The 20,095-nt window shown below is 42.5% G+C and overlaps 2 protein-coding genes across 2 annotated transcripts in view; one reads left to right on the forward strand and one right to left on the reverse strand.

Annotated features, from left to right (window-relative positions):
* LOC146369432 (uncharacterized) overlaps positions 1 to 14,423 on the forward strand; it is a 63,984-nt gene extending 49,561 nt beyond the window's left edge. The window contains exons 11-15 of the mRNA XM_084910752.1: positions 6,449 to 6,519; positions 7,728 to 7,838; positions 7,941 to 8,038; positions 13,134 to 13,203; positions 14,074 to 14,423. Of these exons, the coding sequence (XP_084766878.1) occupies positions 6,449 to 6,519; positions 7,728 to 7,838; positions 7,941 to 8,038; positions 13,134 to 13,203; positions 14,074 to 14,325 (602 nt within the window). The 3' untranslated portion in view covers positions 14,326 to 14,423. The remainder of the gene's footprint in view (positions 1 to 6,448; positions 6,520 to 7,727; positions 7,839 to 7,940; positions 8,039 to 13,133; positions 13,204 to 14,073) is intronic.
* A 3,717-nt stretch (positions 14,424 to 18,140) lies between these two features.
* Positions 18,141 to 20,089, reverse strand: ascl1a (achaete-scute family bHLH transcription factor 1a). The gene is made up of 2 exons (XM_084909906.1): positions 19,054 to 20,089; positions 18,141 to 18,963 (listed from the first exon to the last, which is right to left on the reverse strand). Exon 1 carries the CDS (start codon positions 19,634 to 19,636, stop codon positions 19,070 to 19,072), a length of 567 nt encoding a protein of 188 aa, XP_084766032.1. The 5' UTR covers positions 19,637 to 20,089; the 3' UTR covers positions 18,141 to 18,963; positions 19,054 to 19,069.
* Positions 20,090 to 20,095: the final 6 nt, after the last annotated feature.

Raw genomic sequence — 20,095 nt, forward strand, 5'->3', positions numbered from 1 at the left:
TAAAAACGAGGTCACCTCCTCTCTGCTGCTGAATGTGACCTTTGTTGGAGGAATTATGGGGCACAGCATACAGTGTGATGGTGAGCAGAAACAAAAGTCTGGGATTAAGCGGGAAAGAGAGCAACAAACAAGTGGACATGTTACAAACACAATGAACCCCTCTGTGTGCCCGTGTGTTATACATCACAGCCTTACATTGTTTTACAGAGGTGTTTTTGAGTAGGTATGCACAAATTGAGTGTGGGCTGTATTTTAAACTTAAGGCATCAAAACAGTCAGAACTAGGTGAGATGATCTGTTTTCACATATTTCACTTTTACTCCCAGAAAAGCACATTTTTATGCTTAACCCTAAAACTTACCGGAATTTTTTTGTAAATACAGCACACACTTTAACCAAGTGCAGTTTTCCTGCTGAAACTATGATATATCCTGTTACATGCTCAGAGTTGAGGGGGGGGGGGATATTTCAACCCTCCCCCATGCACTTTGAGGGCTTGTCACTCTTTCATTTATTTCATTAAATATACTCAAATTACCATAGAAAAACTATGTTTTTAATTCAGGGATCAGGTGGTAAAGTTTTGCAGATTTGTCTGATTTTACATGTATTTGTGTCTCTAGTATGCTGTTCAGTTACAAGACTGGACCGTTTTGCTGTTTCTATTCAACAAGTGAAAGCTAAGGGAAAAAAGGTAACTAGCTTAGAATTTGTGGAAAAACTAACTAACCCCATTATCGAGCACAAATTCCACCAAAGCGTTAATTTAAAACACTTTGGTGGTTAAATTATAAAGGACTGGTACCCTTAAGAGCAGAAGTTATTAATAGCAGATATTGAGACTCAGGAAGGGCAAAACACAGCTAAATCAAATGAATATAAGAGCTGCTGAAAGTAGCTTTATTAATGGTTTATTAACAGTGTTAATATGCAGAGTAATTGGTAACTAAAATCTTTAACATCTTAGGACCTGGCATTCACATGTGTGGACATCACATTTTGGGTTGTCTAGACCAAAATACTAAATTTTGCTCTACAAGAGCCTGATATCCACTAAAGAGGACATTATACTGCCACTGTTCTATCAAAATTTAAAGAGAATGTCCTTATATGTGGATCTTATTTTTCTCAGAAACAAAAATCAGGTAAAAAAAAAAAAAAAAAATCATGTCATTCTTTGTTTTTACATTCATCAGGTCCCAATCGGCCCAAATAGCAAAAAGAAATTAAAAATACATGCCATGAAAGAGTTTGGGTCTTAGAAGGTTAACATTCATGGTCCTACCGCTGCTGCCAGCCTGCAGTAGGATTTATCAGAAACCTGCCAAATATAAAGAGGTAAGGGAACTAGAGAAGCAGTTTATCTGCATACAAACACATATTTATTTTTTTTGTTGTTGTTGTTGATTCAGGTGCTTTGTGCCTATTTAAAACAAACCTCCGGTGGGTTTAACGTTTTGAAGAGGAGGTCAGATAATTAACTTTTATTGGCTTACCTCAAAGCTTTTGATAACAAACATGATTAAAAAGATGTCGTCAACTCTGGAAAAGATGCTTTCTTTCACTCCACCTGGATTCACGTTCTTGGTCGCAGCAAAGAGGCAGGGCTTTAAATCCACCATGAAACAGATGCTGCTGGGCATGACTTGGTCATGGTGACTTTATTACATGTTTGTTTCCTTCATTACAGTCCATCTACTTCTAGTTGCACATGCGAGTGAAACGTTTCACTGCCGAGTGCGGCACAAGCATTGTCCACTTCCTGCTTTGTTTTCCACAGCACTAAGACAACCTCTGTATTTACTACAGACTGCAAGAAACAAGCGAATAATTAATGAGGGCTGCATCAGCCGTTATTCAGAACTGTGATCACTAGAAACAGCATCAATATTTGCCATAGAGGGAAATATAAATCATACACAGACTGATAACGGTCAGTGGAGCAGTCAGAAGTATTTTTCATCTGTCAGCTGCAGACGTTGGAAACAATGTCCGAGGGTGTGTATTAAATGAGCTGTGACCCACGGCTGTGTGCCGGTGCAAGAGCACTGACTCCACGAGAGAAAAGGAACAAAACAGAAAAACAAACGCCGGTAAAAGAGTGAACCTCCCTGCTCATCATCATCATCATGGCCCCATTCTTCCTCTCTCAATTGCAACTGAATCGCCTCGGTCTCATTACAGATTATGGCCTCAACAGAGTGACTCTCCCCTTTCTCTCGCCTTTCTCCACACAGTCCCTCTCTTGATTAACATTTTCTGCTAGGCTTCACACCAAAGGCACAACCTGTGCGCTTTAAAGGCAGGGTGAAAAAAAAGCCATCAAGCGCTGGAGTAGAATCAGATAAGGCTATCAGGCAGGAGGCTTTACTGCCTCGGCTTTGTCCCGCTCCTCCACCCGGCCTCGCTTCCTCCCTCAATCTCTCACTCCACTGCACCTTTTGTCCAGCTGATTCCCTGACAGTACGCGCTTCTCAGACCCCCCAACCTCCTCCAGCACCACTGCACTGTGAGCCTGAGCGCTGCAAACAGCAGCTGAAAGAGAAGGCGAGGCTGATGTTGAAGGTGAAGCCCCAGCAAACGACTTTAACTCTCAGAACAAGCCTTGTTCATCGTGTTTCACAGAAACAAGTGGAAAATAAAGTGCAGTTTTCATCTGGAAGCAGTGCTTGGAGGACAGTTTGGCCCCAGATTTCATTTATGTGAACCATTGGCTCTGGTAAAAGCTGAGAAAAGTTCCTACCTGACACCATCAGAATCAAGTGATTTATTCATTTATTTAGTTTTTGTATTGTAACATTAACATGTGTTTATGAGGCAAAACATATATATAATATACTGTTGTTAATAACAGCAGGTCTTGATCTAAGACCAAAATCTTGCTTTGTTACATAAAACTTCAGATGCATTAACATCATGGGATATAGCAGAGTTTCAGTAGCAAAACTTCATCAATTTAATGTCTCAGATTTAGAGTATCGGTTAACATGCTTGAATATTTGTGCACAAATGTGCCATATTGTTTTAAGTTTAAATTTTAAGAATGCAAACATGTTTGTAGCTTAACTAATGCGTATCATTAGACCAGGCAATGTTCCCCATCTTCTGAGAGCGTGTGAATTGTAGCCTGTAGTGGAATAGCACCTGGCGTGGTCTTCTGCTGCTGGAGCCCGTCTGCTTCAGGGTTGTGCTTTCAGAGATGCTCTTCTGCATACCTTGATGTAGTGAGTTTTGTTTTACGTACTTTAGCCTTTCTGTCAACTCAAAGCAGTCTGGCCACTCTCGTGTGACCTCTGACATTTTCACCCTGAAAACTGTCCATGCATACACTGAATATAATATATATTGTCCCGTCCCTCCCTGAGCCTGGTTCTGCTGGAAATGTTTTTCCTGTTAAAAGAAAATTTTTACCTCCTGCTGTCGCCAAGTGCTTACTCATAAGGGGTTGTCTAATAGTTTAACTTTAACTTTAAAAATATAAAGCACCTTGAAGTGACTGCTGTTGTAATTTGGTGCTATATAAATGAAACCAAATTGAATAGTGAAAAGAAATTAGTCATTTTATATTGAGTGTAATTTCCTTTGCTAAAAAGAGGGGGGGAGTATTCAGTGGAGTTTTTTTTTTAAATGTAGATTGTGGTTTCCTGTAGCTAGCTGTGTTGTCATATATTTCTGGGGTGAAGTCTCAAAATATAAAGTCTAATGGAGTGCAAAAATTAAAAAAAAAAAAAAAAAAAAAAAAAAAGATCCTGCCTGAGTAAATGATCGGAAAAATTATTTTAAAAATGCACCTTATATACGCCTGGATGGTTTTAATTATTAGCTCTATCAGTGTGTGTGTGTGTGTGTGTGTAACCTCATATTGTCATTGTGGACTCACAGACGTCAGCACAGGTCAGCTGCTCACTCTCCTCCAGATGGTCAGTGAACCTCAGCCTCCTCAGAAAAAAGAGGAGGAGGATCCATTCACTGTGTCACACAAGGTGCCAGTTCACTTTAGCAGATTGACCGGTGCACTGATGCAGCCACCGAGGAGGATGAGGAAAGCCTTTAAATCCCCGCCCGGGCCCGCTGCAGGCCGAGCTGCGGCTGCACGCATGTGTCCCTCCAGATCCTCGTCCCGCACCCTCGTCTCATCGCAGATATTTGCAAACAGATGCGAAGAAGGCAGGCCGCCTTGCTTTTTTTGATTAATCAAGCTTTAACAAGTCAAGTTGACTGGATGCGAATGTAACATTTAGCATGTGAAAAGAGGAGGCCTGGTTTTGATTAGGCCTAAGCTGATAAATGGCAGATTCAAACAGGCCCCCCTGCCATTGGAGAGAAACCCCAGAGGTCCAGAGGTTTAAGTCCAGACTGATATCAACTCTGTTGCTTCTCTTTCTTCTTCACACCAATGAATAGATCCATTATTCAGTAGACTCATTCGCATCTCCTAAATTGAAGTGGCAGCAGCTTAAAAGCCCCGTTTTCTAACCCCCCTTCTCGCTTTTTATACGGAGTCGCTCTCCCTAACAAATTTGCCTGCTGAAATATTCATGAGTGCGATTTGTCTCAGTTTGTGCCCCTCGTGTAATCATCGCTTTTACATTTGGGATTTTTGCACTGAATCAGGGAAATAAGCTCATGTTTTTCTCCTAATAGAGTATGTTTAAAAGGAGTCTTTACATGAAAGTGGCATAAAAACATCACTTAAAACAATATAGAATTGAATTTAGCAGATACTGTTTCTGTACTTTGCTTTTTTGCATGCAAAAGGACTGTATTATAATCTGCTGGCATGTTTATCTCCCTTCTGTTTTCCTTTGGGTAGCTTTACATTGTTATAATAATGATTCTCACTCACAAGCTACAACTTTCTCTTTTGAAAATCAACTCCTAAAAAGAATTTTTTTTTTGTACATCTTGTAAATAAACTCCAGCTTGATATACTTGGTATCTTGGGAAACTTGTAAATCTACAGTTTAGTTAATGCCCCATAAAAAAAAAATACATGTTTTTTTAAAAACTCTTCTAGAAGGGCAAAAGTGATGCCTAGAAGATTAGCCTGGTTTTAAAATAAAAAGAAGACCGTTCATATGCCAGAAGTTGTTTTGACCAGCCACCAATTCCATATGGTGATCAAACAGCTGTAACATTTACCCCAAATGTGCCAAAAAAATGCACAGCAAGTTATCAGAAAAGACTTTGTTGCCACAACAATGCAGTTCGATGGTCTATAACTCAAAAAAACTGAAGGTAACATTTTGTCTGGCTTCATTAAATATACTAAAGTCAATATATGAAAACAGCTGAGCCTCTGAAAAGCTTTCCCATTATATCCATCTAGTTCCACTGTAGAGTTTGCATGGAAACCTGCCTCCCAGTAGACCCACAAGTGGACAAACTGCTGTCAGTACAGGGAAGCATATCGTTATTGGGTTGATACTAGAGCGAGGGTCGAAACTTTGTTTCTATCTAAGTTCAGTATGTAGGCCATAGAATTTTGTTAAAGCGATTCATTTTTTAAAATGAAGAAATAGAACTGAAGTTGTAAACAACACAAGTTGACATCACCAGAGTTAAATGTTATGCCTTTGATCTTTGAACACATCTGGAAACAGCGTTTTTTTTTTTGTTTTTTTTTTTTAAGTCCTGAAAATAGAAAAAAATTAAAAATAGAAAGTAGAAAAAGTTTGCTATCACAGAAACCTCAGAAAAGTGGTCAGTCTAGGCCAGTGGTTCTTAACCTTGTTGGGGGTACTGAAGCCCACCAGTTTTATATGCACATTCACTGAACCCCTCTTTAGTGAAAAATAAAATATGATTTTTTTCAAATTCAAGACATAGATATGTTTTTTACTGGTGCACAAAATGAGCCGTGCATGTCACGGCGGAGGCTCTGCCAAACCCCTGAGACCGACTCACTGAACCCCTAGGGTTTAGGGTCTAGGCGCTTTTCAGTGTTTTTCCTAAGCAGAAATGATTTAATACAAATGCTAATATTTCCCTCTAATATACTCAAACTCAGGAAAAACCTTTTCCCTATTCAACCACAGCAGTGCCGTTCATTTCGAGGCCTTGACCGCTGCATCTATTCATCTCACTTTCTGTCTTCATATAAAGACCCAGCAGCCAAGTGCCACTCTGACCCCCTTCCTCCCCTCCTTCGCTCCCTCCTCCCCGATCTTGGTCAACTGGACGTCCTGTGAACCTCTCGCCCCGTATTGTCCCCCCTCCCTGACCCCGGTGCGACCAGAGGAGAGAAATATTGCCCTAATCCACTCTGCACACACACACATGCACACACCGTGAGAAGCCTGACATTGTTACTCGAGCTGCATGTTTCTTTTGACTATCACGCATAAAGATGATGAATTCACCGTCTGAAATTTAGTTTGTCTAAGAGTACAGTTAACATGGCTTCCCCTAGCTCTCAACTTTTGCCTTTGTCTTCTTCTCTTTCCAGTCGACTTTTTGGCAAAGTACTGCATTTTCAGTCAGGAGAAGCTGGCCGAGTACAAAAGGGCTTTTGAAGCAGTAAGTGAAAAGGGATTTAAACCCTTTATATTCCCCTTTTTCTTTTAGGATATTCTGTTTCACTCACTGTAATTTGCTGCTCTCCCTCCCAGAAATAAGGATTTTTTTTTCTCCTAACGGTAGCAATGGCTTGCAAAATTTAGGAAAACAGTAAAAATGTTTATCTCAGAATTTAAGAAAAATCACTTTTTTCCAGTTCGCAATCACAGTCAACAAAGAAAACCAATGAGTATTAAAAGAAGGTTGAAACAGATTTCAGCCTTAAGAAAAGATTCTGCTAGTTAATTAATGTGATAATTCACACCTTGGTCACCTAAAATATTTCCAAGGGTCGAAACGAAAAGTCAAAAGAAACGACTTTAAATCTCAAGTTTTGAGTTTTTGTTTTGCTTTTTTGTAAAATATTTAACGTTTTTTCCACTTTAACCACTATGCTCTGCAACTGGTTGCCGAGTGGTTGCTGGATTTTGCTGGTTGTTACTAGGTGAAAGCACCAAAAGCCTTCTATGCTAGTGATTGCTTTGGTGGTTAGCATGGAAGACGGCGACTTGTCTGCAAACAGTTGACAACTACTCGCCAAGCAGTAGTGAAATGTGAAAAAGTATGAGGCAACCTGGAGTCGTTTTCCCTTCAAACTAAAAGTTCCACCTTACCGCCACAACCAACATGTTTTAAAAAGCGCAGTTTTTAGTTTGAAGGCAAAATGTTTCTGTTTCCAGTTTGCGTTTTGAAGTTTCACTACTGAAAAGACGACAAGTTGGCATCATTCATGCAAACTAGAGGCAATCTGCTACCAACCAATCTGGTGGTGTAACCTCGAGCAACCACTCTCCAACTAGTTGGGGAATACACGTTTTCCTCTAGCGACCGATCTCTAGGCCTGTGTGATTCGGGTTTTATATTCACCTTTATTCTTTAGTATATTCTCTTTCTTTCACTGTAATTTGCTGAACTTCCTTTTAGTAATAATGTAATTTTTCCCACTGATGGTAGTAAGGTTGACAATAAGTTGGCTTTTAATTAATCAGTTAATCCAATCATCCTCAAACTGGATGGATTTATTTCCAAAGGTAATAAAGAAAGTAAAGGTCAAGCTACAGATTTTAATCATCTATCACAACTTTCTGTTGTTTCTTTATATAGTACCCAGCATTTTTCCCTGTTTAATCCTTTAAGTTAAAGATGGTAATGGCAGTCTTCTTTTGCAGGAGGACAGTGACGGTGATGGCTACATCTCCTGTCTGCAGGTCCTCCTCGCTCTTAAAAACATCATCCCTCCTGAGCTGCTGTCCGAAGAGGAAGAGATCTACGTCTACAGGGTGGGTCTTCACTTTGCCTGCACGCGCTCACATCACACATTCACGATGCTTTAACAGTTGCATGGGTTTGCTTTTTGGATTTCTTTTCTTTCTTTTTTTCAGATCCTGGAGATGGTGGACTTCAGAGTGACAGATGGGCTCGTGGACCTGAGGCTGTTTGCTGTAATTGCAAGCCTGGCACAGAAAATTGCATCCATGGAGTAAGTGACCAACTAACACACCCCTCAGAGAAGCCGGAGGAGGAGTCACTGACCTCCCATAAATAAGAATAAGACTGTGTATGCAAGTTTGTTCCAGTGATTTTGCCATCGTGTGTGGGACTCTCTTTGATCCACTTTGCCTTTTTAGAAATGTTTTATACGACTTTAGAGGTCAAGGTTTCGAGTCTGGATGTGATAACTGTGCACTTTGCCCTTAAGGGCTGAAACCAATGTTGAATAGTCACCAGAATTTGGCTTAATTCAAACTTATCTTACCAGGAAAAAGTTCGATATCATATATGTCCATTAATTTGGAAGAAAACGGCTAGAAAAATGATGCAAATGCTGTAAAAGAGTTAAAAAATTTATTTACAGAGCTGTGTTGTATTACTTTTAAAAAGTAATGCATTGCCTCCTTAAAGAGAGTAAAAGTTATATAATTACCAAATAAACAGTATAAAACTAACATTACAGCCACACCGTGACACAAATCCCTGTGCTAATGAAGGCACACGCTACTCTTAATTTTAGTCTTTAGGTTTTATTACAAAGATGACCAATGAGCGCATCACAGGAAACACTGACTGCACTGCTGCCGTGAAACAAGTCTGCTCAACTGGTTTTAGCTTTCGAAACTCAAGCTTTGGCTCTTTTCTTGTAAGAGGGGTCTTCATACACTCACTCTGGGGTCGTTGCCTACATGGACCGTCGACTACTGTGTCACAAACGACCGTTCTGTGTGTTACTCTCACGTGCGCTGTTGTTGGTGCTTGAAGGTGTCCACTTTCTCTGATGTTTTTTCGTGCTTCTCCCGTTCCTATAGAGCTCCACTGTGGCCCCGCTGCCAGTAGCATCTGTGTGTTTATTTATGTGCAGTATCTTTATTTGTATTGATAAACAGACTGCAGTGAACAGGATGGATGAAAGGATTATATATAATTATATATAAAATAAAGAGATAACATCTGGTTGTCTGCAGGAAACCCTCAAATAACAGTATTATTGCTTTTGGTAAATATACCTGTAGTTATTTTATATAAAAATCATTAAAATTGATACATTATAATGTATTTATTGTAGTTTGTCTGACTGCTGGTCTGCAATTAATACATTAAAAAAATTCAACAATTTATTAATTAATTAATTTAAAACAACCCTGAAACAAAACAAAACAAAAAAATTCTCCTCATATCAAACGCTCTACAATCCAGGGGGCTGCTCGCTGTGTGTCTGTGTTTTTAGGTAAAAAGAAAAAAAGTATTCAATGTTTTTCTTTATATGTCAGGTGTTTTCACTCCTTTCTCACTTTTCACGGCGTAAACGGGAGAAAAAAGAATTTGCAGGCGAACAGATCGTGAAAATAACCGAACCCTGAACCCTGCTCGGGCGGCGCTCGGCCTCCGCGTCCTTGTGTCTCTGCATTGTGCCCCATATGTCGCAGATTCCCACACACAGCGATCTCTCGCTGCCCCGGGCTCTATAGCTTCCTACACACAGGAGAGTGTGGAGCCAAGCCAGCACCAGAGGTCCCCGAGGGTCAAGGCCTGCACCCAAAACCTTCACCCCAGAGTGAGAGCTCCCTCTCAGCGAGTACGGGGCCAGGGTCACGGGTCCTCTGATTTACGGCCAGCCCCTTTGTGTGGTGCATTAGAGGAGGCCTGTAGACTGGCTGCCTCGCTGGCACAGAAAGCCCAGGGTGTCTGCGCTCTATAGAGGCAATTATAGTAATGATAATGAATGTCCATATTAAACCTCTTTTCACAGAACTCCTTTCTGCGATTTAAATGATAAGAAGAGAGGAGATCAGCGCTCCTATCGCCACCTCCTAAACAAGGAGAAAACAATAGCATCCTTCTGCCGTCTCATCCCAACTGAACTCAGCTGATCCTCTTACCTGTTTCACTTAATCCTGTTGTCTGTAATCCTAGCTTTGAAATGAGCTGCAACAGTAGTTACACAATCAGCCTTTCTGATCATGAAGGGCTTAGAGGAGGTGGCTCCCTCATGTTCATAGATGTTTCTTGCAGTTTAACGGCACAGTAATTACACCCTCCTCCTCCTCCCCCGTTTGCTCTCCTCTTTTCTTTTCATCTTTAACTGTCCTCCCCTCTCGTGTCTCTCGTCTCTCCGGCTCTCTTTTTGCCTCCCTCTCACCCTCTCTGTGCTCTCCTGTTTTGGCCCTTGACTCAGGCCATCTGTCCCTGTGTGGCATTGTGCTTCCTCACAAGTCCACCTCACACAGCGCCACATTCCCTCAGGCAGCATCACGTGGTCTGACGGGAAGCACATTACCATGCAGAATTCCCGAACGGCATCGAGCGGAGCCGGCTCATCCTCGTGCTTTCGCTGGAAGCTCACGCTGACGATCTCCCCGCTACGTAAACTGTCTGATAGAGTTTCCCATCACCCGTCAGCCTGCTCAGAATATCCCAAAACAACCCTCAACTCTGTCAAGTCGAACTAGGTCAGGATATGTTTGCATCCCTTCACCTCCTGCTTTGCTGGCTCCCCAGCGAGGGGACCGCCAAAATTTGGGGAGTATTACGCAAGCGAGAAGTCTGCTGTGCTGGCCACAGCGGGGTGCCAGAGGAGGTCCGACAAAAGAAAATGGGTTAGGCTGCTATTATCCTCCCTGCAGTCCATCATCGGTCCCCTCGCCCCTCATTTACGCGAGCCATTATCACGCCAGTGTCCTTAGCGCACCAGCGTTTGGACTCTTTTACTGCAAACCAAGTGCAATTAATAATCATTAGCTGCCCTGTCTCTCTTCATCCCCATCAAGCCCCTGCCTGCACCGTGGTTGGAGGACAAGGGCCAATCATGGAGCTGGGAGCACTCAGGCGTGCACTGCACTCGATGGCCTGGTGCTCAGCCATTCTTTGGTCTAACAGGCCATTGAGCGCTCGGCGAGGAGGGGCTCATTAACACTGGGCGCTCGTTAGAGAAGGGACGGCCGTCGCTGTGCCACACGCTGGACAGGAGAGGCCTGTGCCCACATAATCGGACCAGTCTCCCTCTAATTATCCGAGCAGACGTAGATTGTGCCAGTCTGCGAGTTGTCACATTGCTGCAGAGTGTGCGTCCGGTCGCTGACACCCCTCCCCAAACCTCCACATGGACTCAAAACCAGAGCAGTTTTATCCGTTACTGTGGCGGGGTGTCCCCGTTTGCCCACGCATTGTTTGGCTACTGTGAACAACCACAATGGACTCAGAACATTTTACCATCACGTCTCCTGTAAACACGACGTCGCACAGGACAAACCCGCCAAAAAATGCCGCCAAAGTTTTTCCTATTTTTGGAGCGATTACATGACCACAATTATTTGTATTCACAACAACCCCGTTTGTCCAAATGTTTCCCTCCTTAAAGGCCAGCTGCTCTCTTCTTTTACACTTCATGACTTAGTCAATAAAAGAATTAGTGCAGCGTGCTCTGGAGGCTCATGGAGCCACTTTTGTGTCTGTATTATGAAGTCAGAACAGGTTTGCAATCAAATAGCAAAACTATACAAACTGGAAATGTGTAAATAAACTTAACCCTAATCTGGTTTCCTCTGCAAAAAGTTGATCATATTTCTTCTTTTTTTTTTTTCAGTTATTGCAAAAAATAAGCTCTGTTGGAAAAACATATTTCAGACACTATTTGGTTTGGTTAGATGTAGGAATCTTCCAAATTTAAAAATAATATGTTGTTTTTATCTGTTTCAAAACATTAGGGAGTTTTGTATGTGTCTCTTTTTAACTCTGTAAAGCCTGAACCATGAAATAACTGTCATCCATCCATCCATTCTCTAAACCTTATCAGAATCGGGGGGTTTGGAGTCCATCCCAGCTACCACAGGGCAAGAGGTGGGGTACACTCTGGACAGGTCGCCAGTCTGACGCAGGGCTGAAATAATGCCAAAATAAACCTCATGTATCAGATATTATACACTCGATGTTAAACAGTTAAACATGTGTCTCTGAAAACCATGAAACCTTTATATGTGATTTTGGGCTGCAGAAATACAAATGACTTGACAAACAAATAAATAAATGCATTTAAACAATAAATTTAAAAAAATGAAAATAAGGTTATAAATAGCTCTAAAAAAAAAAGCAGATGTTCTATGAACTAAATGATGTGCATCCACATGATGTACAAGTGTGTGTCATACAATTTGGTAGCTTGTATTGTGTATGGGATTATTTAGGGTCTTTTTTATGTTTTTAATCTTTAGGCCAGTAAACTACTTGTGTTTTTTCCCCTCTTATTTAAAAAGAATAATAAACAATTCTATAGACACAAACAGCGCACGTTAGGCATTAAACATTACAATCATTTCTGTTACAAACGTTTTGTTTTAATGATCTGCAGTGTTGTAACCGGTGCTGGGTGTAACACATTCCAAACTAACATGTTACTGTAATCACATTACGCTTGTCAGTAATGTAGTAATGTAGCTAAATTGTACTAACTTCATTAATTACATTACAGTTAATTGTGTTGTTACTCGTGTTACATTTACTCAACACTGAGTGTTCGCCAGCTCCTGTTCTCTGGAACCGGCTAGAATCACTGTGGCTCTTTGGGCTCGTTTCCAGCTTTGCATTGGATCTTGTGTGTCCTCATTAGGATAGGGATTTATGTCAGTATGTGGGACTGTAGCCTCAGGTTTATATTGTTAGCTGGTAATTGTGTAGCAATGTATTTCAGGTCATGTTATAGAATAATGCCAAAGTAATGCAACAATTACTTTTTCCGGTGAGTAAGTAAGTAACGTACTGCACTACTTTTAAGACAAGTAACGTTTAAGAAATCACATTTTAATTGTGAATTTATCTGACTGGCAGTAAAGCCTTATTTCAAAGCAGCTCTCAGATCCGTTGTGATTTCACTTTATAGCTTTATAAAGATATAAACGTAGCTCCTCTCTTTCGGGAGTTTCCCAAAGCCTGAAAAATACCCTGATTACATCATCAGGGTAATCTCACTTTGGACTTGGATACATGAGTTTAAAAGTGAAGATATCCTGGATGTGATTTCTCTACAGGCAGAATTAAACCTTGAAAAGTTTTCAGCTCATGTTCTTATTTTTGCTTTTTCCTTTCAGCGAGTTTATGCGATCACTAATCAGCAGCATGGACTTCCGATCCTTGGAAGTGAGACTCTTCAAAGCTAAGGTGCAGTGAAAGCTTCCTTTGCCTCATGTTTACACTCTGGAGTTTGTTTCCATGATGTCCCCTCAATGCAACATCAGATTAACTCACACATTAGTCACATTTATTCCACACACGCCGTCCCCGCCTCTTTTCATGGCCTCGCTGGTATAATTATAATGAAATAAATGCTGGCAAACACTTTGAAGAGTAATTCCAAGGCATCCTTTATACAGCAAGCTTTTTTTTATGAGAGGCACTCACCCCTCATGCATAGAAATGAGGGAAGCAAGTCAGGGAGAGAAAGAGAGGGGTGCCTTTCCCTTTTCATAGATTAGCACAGCCTTAATCTCATTAAAGTGCCCAGCAGTGAACATGCCGTCCACTCCGCCCAGCCCTGTAATCAGCCTGAGACACACGGCTCATCTTAGATGGACCAGGATGGATCTACCAGCTGGCCCAGTACTCAGTCACAGAAGGAAGTACTGAGCAATAGAAAGGCAGGAGGAACATGAAAGCCTGCAGCCATGGGTTTGGAAACTGAGCCCCTGGCCAGGTAGGGGAGGCTTTGTAATTACAGAGCTGTTAGGGATAGGGTTGTTAACTGGAGAAGTTTGGGGGGGGGGGGGGGGGCAGCAATGGGGTGTTTGCCAGAGGGATTATAACCCTCCCACCCCAACTCCGCCTCCGCGTCTGACAATTAGTACCTTGACTGCATTAACTGTGCAAACAGGTGCACTCAAAAAAGACTAGAAACAGCCTGTGGTAATCTGAGGCTCCCCTAAAGAGCACACACACAATAACAACACACAAGTGGTTCAAAGAGCAAGACCAGAGCCAGTTTTCCATGTTTGAGGTCATGTCAAAAACTATGATTGTTATTAACTCCTGCAGCAACTTTTCCTGTTCCTCCTGGAGGACCAGCAGGGCGATGTGGGTGCTCAGAAGGGCTTCATCAGCGCAGAGCAGCTGCTGCTGGAGCTGAAGGCCGGGGGCATCCACCTGGATCAGGAGGTGGCCGTCAGACTGGAGCTGCAGCACATTCCTCCTCTGGACCTGCTGGACTTCTTGGCCTACCTGCCCCTCTTCATGCTCATTCACAAGTCGGTGATTTCCAACCCTTTTGATGACTCCAGCAACCTTTGACCTCAGCACTCTGTGGCTGACATCTCAGCTGAGCCACGTCTGCTTGTATGAAAAGACGACATGTGACAAACAGAAAAATGATTTTAAAAAGGACATTTGTGGTGGAGATACAAAGTATTTCTTTTAAATTATGCAACTTTGTTGCATTTCTCTTCTAGCTTTAACCTTTAAATTTGCTGGTAACAACCAGCAAGACTGAGTTTAGAGTGGAAGAAACCATTATACCTTGCTATCTCCGCTGCACCTGAAACTTATTTCTTTCATTTTAAATTGCTCTAAATTAGACATTCAGCATTAGTTTGGGTTTCATAAAATATATATATATAAATAAGCACTAATATTTATGCAATTAGATATTTAGATCTTAAAGACGAACTCGCTGAAAGAATGCTTTCACATTCTAATGATAAAAACTATGAATACAGGATGTTTAGTAATTTAACAGACTTACGTTACGTTGGACGTTAAAAAATAACAGAAGCCTTGGTGATAAAAGCCGCCAGAACAGAAGTTACACTGGATGTTTATGACACACTGATAAAACATAAGTCGATCATTAGACTGACGATCCCTTAGGGACTTCTGTGGGGTAATGTTCAAACAATCTCTCTCCTCGACAGTTGTGTAAACACATATTTCCATATGAATACTTTGAATATAAACAAGAGTCAAGATTACGAAGCCAAAATGTTTTTGACCTTTTATATTTCAATTAATGAATAAACCATGGAAATACAGTCGTGAAACCATCAGTTATCTTCTGTCAAGGATTCAGATTTTTATTGTCTTCTTTATTTTTTTCTGCATTAATAATGTAAACGCTCTGCAGCATGTGTGTGTGTGTTTATATCCACGTTACATTTCACACTTTGTTTGCACTGCGCTCCCTTTAGCAGTCCTTTCAATTCCCTGAAAATAGAAATGAATTTACGCTGCACTTCCCACTCCATCTCTCATCTGTACGAGTGGCTGAATTTTATTGGCATCGCACAGTCTCAGGTGGTCACATTGCTGCTGGTCTCTTCCTGTGCGTATGTCCTTCACGTCACACGTGTGCTGAGTATGTTCTGTTTCCAGCCTCTGTCGTTTCTCTGAGGCATGTGGATCACGTCACAGAGCAGTAAAGTGCTGTCTGTGGTCCTGAAATCTTCTGTGGCTGCTGTAGTTTCAGAGTCTGACGCTCTGATTCATGTAACAAGTGCTCATTGTTGTGGAGTTTATTAAAAAAAAAAAAAGACACAAAAACATTTGAGAAAAATGCAGCACCGCAGCAGAGCTATTGGCTACCGTCCAGTTCAGTCCAACTTAATCAACACTGATGAATGATGTTCGCTAAGATACTCAACTGATGTGGTTTGAGCCTTTGTTTTGCCTAAGCTTTGCCAATTAGATATGGCCGCGCTCTCCTGCCGCTTGTGCACGCTTGACAGACTGCCGCTGAGGGAAACATAATGAGCTGTGACAGGCAGCAAACCTTTGTAAGCTCTATGTCACCAGAGAAAACAGTCAAAACTGCTTTTATTGTGATCTTTAGTTGCATGTTTTGAACTCCATCTAGTTTGAAAATGTGGCTGCAGGTGAGCTTAGGGTCTTCTTACCAGAGACTACAGGAGGAAATTAGCCTTGTATTATGTACTGTCCATTGTTCCTGCTGAATAAATACAGCTAAATAATTAAAAAGTAAACATTAACTTTCAGCATCCTCCCCTTCCCTCCAATAAACACTTTCCTGCGGACTTTCTGGGCTCAGTCACTTGTTTTGTCTTACTTAAAACAACTTGATTTTCATTTTGTAATTTTGGTCCTCAGATTCCAGAAGGTTGTTAACATAGAGTATAGTTCATCATGTGACTGGGTCATTAGTCAGTGAGCTCAGATCCCTATAGATTGGTTTTAAAACACTCAACAAGTCCATAAGCCTAAATGCATCTTTTATATAGAATCTATAAGGTTAAATGCATCTTTTATTTACAGTCAATAATAATAAATATGTATGTTGTGTACACTCTCTGGGCTTGCCCTACTTGCCATAAGTTGTCGTTTTATTTTTTTAAAACGATCAAAAACATTGATTTTATCTTTAGAGAAACAAAGTTCCTCACTCCATGGGTTCCTTGAGTCATAAAGTACCACTGTGTGGCTTTCCCCCCACTGCTGAGCCCCATGACAAAGTCTGGGGACCTCTCACTGTTGGTTGTGTGTTGGAGGTCTTTTTTATTTATTTATTTTAATTTTTTATTTTAATCCAGTCATCATAATTGTTTACTTGTTAAACTGTGATGGTGCTTGGCTGGAGGCTGCCGTGCCTCTTACTTCGCTTTTTTAGACACTGAATTAAAGTTACATTTGAAAACAAAATCACATCTCATTTTTAATGAAGTTCAAGATGCCTTTCAAAATAAAAGGTCTTGAAGTAAATTGAAAGAGGTGAGGAAATTAGAGATGTATTTGCACATACAAGAGTGGGATCAAACCTTTCTCGTGTGTTATTCTGATAGAAAAGTTTTATTCGGGTTTAAAGTTATTCCAAGCTGGCAGAAAATTGTCCTCACATCAGAAAATATATACAGAATTTAGAGGCATCATCTGTTTGACCTGAAGTGTTGCAGGTCCTCGCCCGGCAGTGTTTGAGGTGGGGAAACTTGTTTGTTTCTGTGCTTCTAATAAATAGATTAAGTGAATAGATATTATAATTGTTTATTAATTATTGTACAAACAATGAAGTGTCTGCAAGTTAATGCTAAACTCAGACAGTTTTCTAATAACTTATGTTTTTGAATGAGCCAGGAGGACCCTCTGCCTCTCTCTCAGGCCCCCTGGTGGTCCACGAACTCTCCTTTGTGCGCTCATATTTACAATAAACACGAGTTTTTCCAAAGAATTTCACTAAAATGTGTCTTATTTATGTATTTAACGCCATTTCTGCATAAACACCCACATTAACACCAACATGTTGAACCCCACACACTCTGACGGATGTTTTTTCCCCTCCCAGGTGGTGGTTGTGTGTTCAGCGGCATGCTGCTGTCAGGAGGCACACGCCATCAGCCAATTCAGCTCCGTGTCTCCACTCGACCACCATTCAGACCCCATTCACTCATTAAACCAGACACGCGTCCGGCTGCAGCCTCCGCCCTACCTGTCAAACTCACTTGTGCAGAAACCTCAGAGCGCTAGTTCACAATCTCACGTCATGCCCTCCATCTGCAAATTTTAAAGCCTCCTGTTTACTTGAATTATATTTCTCGGTGTGAGTTGAATTGGGGGAAATAGTGTCATTGTAATCCTACAACTTGGGTGAGCCACCTTCCAGCCGCTTCGTGCGCACAGACGCTAAGGAAGACTAGCTTGAAAAGCTCACTCGACGCTTCATTAACTGCAGAGGTGTGTTCATTTTAAGGTCATGCTGTTAAGAGAAATATCACAGCAGTATTTTTATTTTTCACGATATCAATGTGGTGGAGGAGGTGTATGTGTGTTTTTAAAATGGGGAAAAAGTGGAGTTTTACGCACGTTTTGCGAGTGTGAAAAAATGCGTCTGTTGGGTTGAAGGTGCTGGCTGGTATTACAAAGGAGAAAGAGATAGCGGTGTGGGAGTTCTCTAGTAAAAGACCTGCGGCTACAGAATTAGTTGAGCCACTCTGCGCTAAGCTTCAAACAAGAAAAGAGAAAATGCATCGTGCGTAAAACGTGCGTTCCTCCCCTTTTATCTCGACGTATGTTGGTTTTAATGGCCACACAAGGAAAACTGTACCCAGTCCCCCCCCCCCGACACACACGCCACACACACTTTAAAATTAAGACATGAACAGTAATTCAGTAGCATCTCATTTTATTTTTAGACTAGAGTGTAGAAAATATGGTTATAAGACTTCTTATTTTCCGCTTATGTGGAGAGGATATAGAGCTGGCAGTATAAAGAGACAATGCGTGGCTATTGCACTCTGTTTGGACAATAGCTGCATAAGTTTTTGATCATTGTGACATGACATAATGCAATAACGTGGTTCTGCTATTAAATAAGACACATCGGTGCTATAGGATAAAACATCGGAGTATCAAACTCCCTCTGGAAACCTCGTGAACACGACAGCCAGAGAATAATAGACTACACGTCTACATAGGCAGGAGGTATAGAAGCGACTTCGCAAATATATAGACAAAATATATACAAAAGGATGTGTACAAAACATCTATAAATCTCTTACATACAAAAATATCTTAATATATCTTAAAAAAGAGCGTTTGATATAGAATTTTATAGAATAAATCCGTGACTTGGAAGCATTTTTTCTGAAGTCAGCGTCTGAGAGAGTTGGTGCTGCTGTGATGGGGTTGGCATAGAAGAGTTTTTAATGTGCTGAGAGCGTGAATCGCTTTAGGGTCATTTTCTTTTGTTTTTATTTTGTTTGTTTGTTTTTTTATCAAGGGGACACACAGAAAGTTTGGATTCCCACGCTGCATGTGGGAGACCCGTCTTCCTTTAATCCTTTGGCGCTGATCTCCGGCCTGATGTTCAGTTAAGGCTCCGGGACCCTGCTGAGTCTGTCAGGTGGACCGGGGAGGACCATCTTGTTCTTCTCCTCCTCGGGACCATCCCAAGCCCAGGAGAGCAATAAAGTGAGCTGATCCATATTTCTGCGAGGAGGAGGAGAAACGGGAAGTTAGGTTTGTCGGGAGTTAAATGACGATGGTGCCTGGAACGAGCGCGGTGACGTGTGCGCTTACCTCGCACGGATGCTCTTCAGAACCAGTTTGTGAAGTCCAGCAGCTCCTGCTCCTCCGGACTTAGGGGGTCATAGGAGCCCTCATCGGATGAGTAGGAGGACACGGGGGAGCCTGCCATGGAGTTCATGTCCGCGGAGTATCCCTGCGACATGCCGGGCGACAGCACGCCCGCCTGGAACGCCGCGCTCACGGCGTCGTGCTCGTCCAGTAGCTGCTGCAACGCGCGGATGTACTCCACGGCGGAGCGCAGTGTCTCCACTTTGCTCATCTTCTTGTTGGCGGCGCCGTTTGGCACGTGCTCCCGCAGCGTGGCGAAGCCGTTGTTGACCAGCTTCACGCGGTTGCGCTCGCGCTCGTTCCTGCGCGCCACCGCGTGCGGCTGCTGCTGCGGCAGGCTGTAGCCGAAACCCGCGAAGTTCAACCGCCGCTTGCAGCGCAGCAGCTCCGGGGAGGAGGAGCGCGGACGCTTCGGTTGCTTGCTCGCGGACTTCCCGCCGCCGCTCGCGCTCAGCTGGACGCTCTGCGCGGAGAAGAAGCACGCGGGCGGCATCAGCTGCTGCTGCTGACTCGCGTTAATTTCCATTTTGGTCTTGAGGTCCGTACGCGCGTGTGGGAAAAAAACCCAGAAGTTTTAAAGAATCGCAGAGATTCCGGGAGCGCGTCCCGCTCGTGCCGTTCACGTGCTGTGGCCGCTGGTCGCGCACTTGCTCCAGTGTGGAGGGGGGGTGCTACTATTGGTTAGGGGGGCAGTCCCAGCTCCGCTGATGCTGCCTCGCGCTCCTCAAAGCTGCTCTGAGCTCTCGGAGAAAGACGCCACTGCTTTTCAACACGGCTGGCTGAGGGGCTGGCCACGCCCTCCGGTCGCGTGGATACACCTTGGGCTCCTGCCCCGGTACCGGTGCGCCGCGCGCGCCTGACGCGTGCCACTTGAAGCACTAAACAAACAGTGAGAGGAGAGGGGTTTTTTTTACGAGAAGGTGAAACAGACTCATAGAAGTCCACACCGAACACAGTCTGACGCATTTCCAGGTGGATATTCACG

The sequence above is a fragment of the Perissodus microlepis genome, chromosome 17, assembly GCF_051167445.1.
Source record: "Perissodus microlepis isolate ML-2025 ecotype Zambia chromosome 17, ASM5116744v1, whole genome shotgun sequence".
NCBI lineage: Eukaryota > Metazoa > Chordata > Actinopteri > Cichliformes > Cichlidae > Perissodus > Perissodus microlepis.

Excerpts from the sequence above, each read along its gene's own strand:
- ascl1a (XM_084909906.1), bottom strand. The coding sequence starts at position 19,636 with ATGGAAATTAACGCGAGTCAGCAGCAGCAGCTGATGCCGCCCGCGTGC.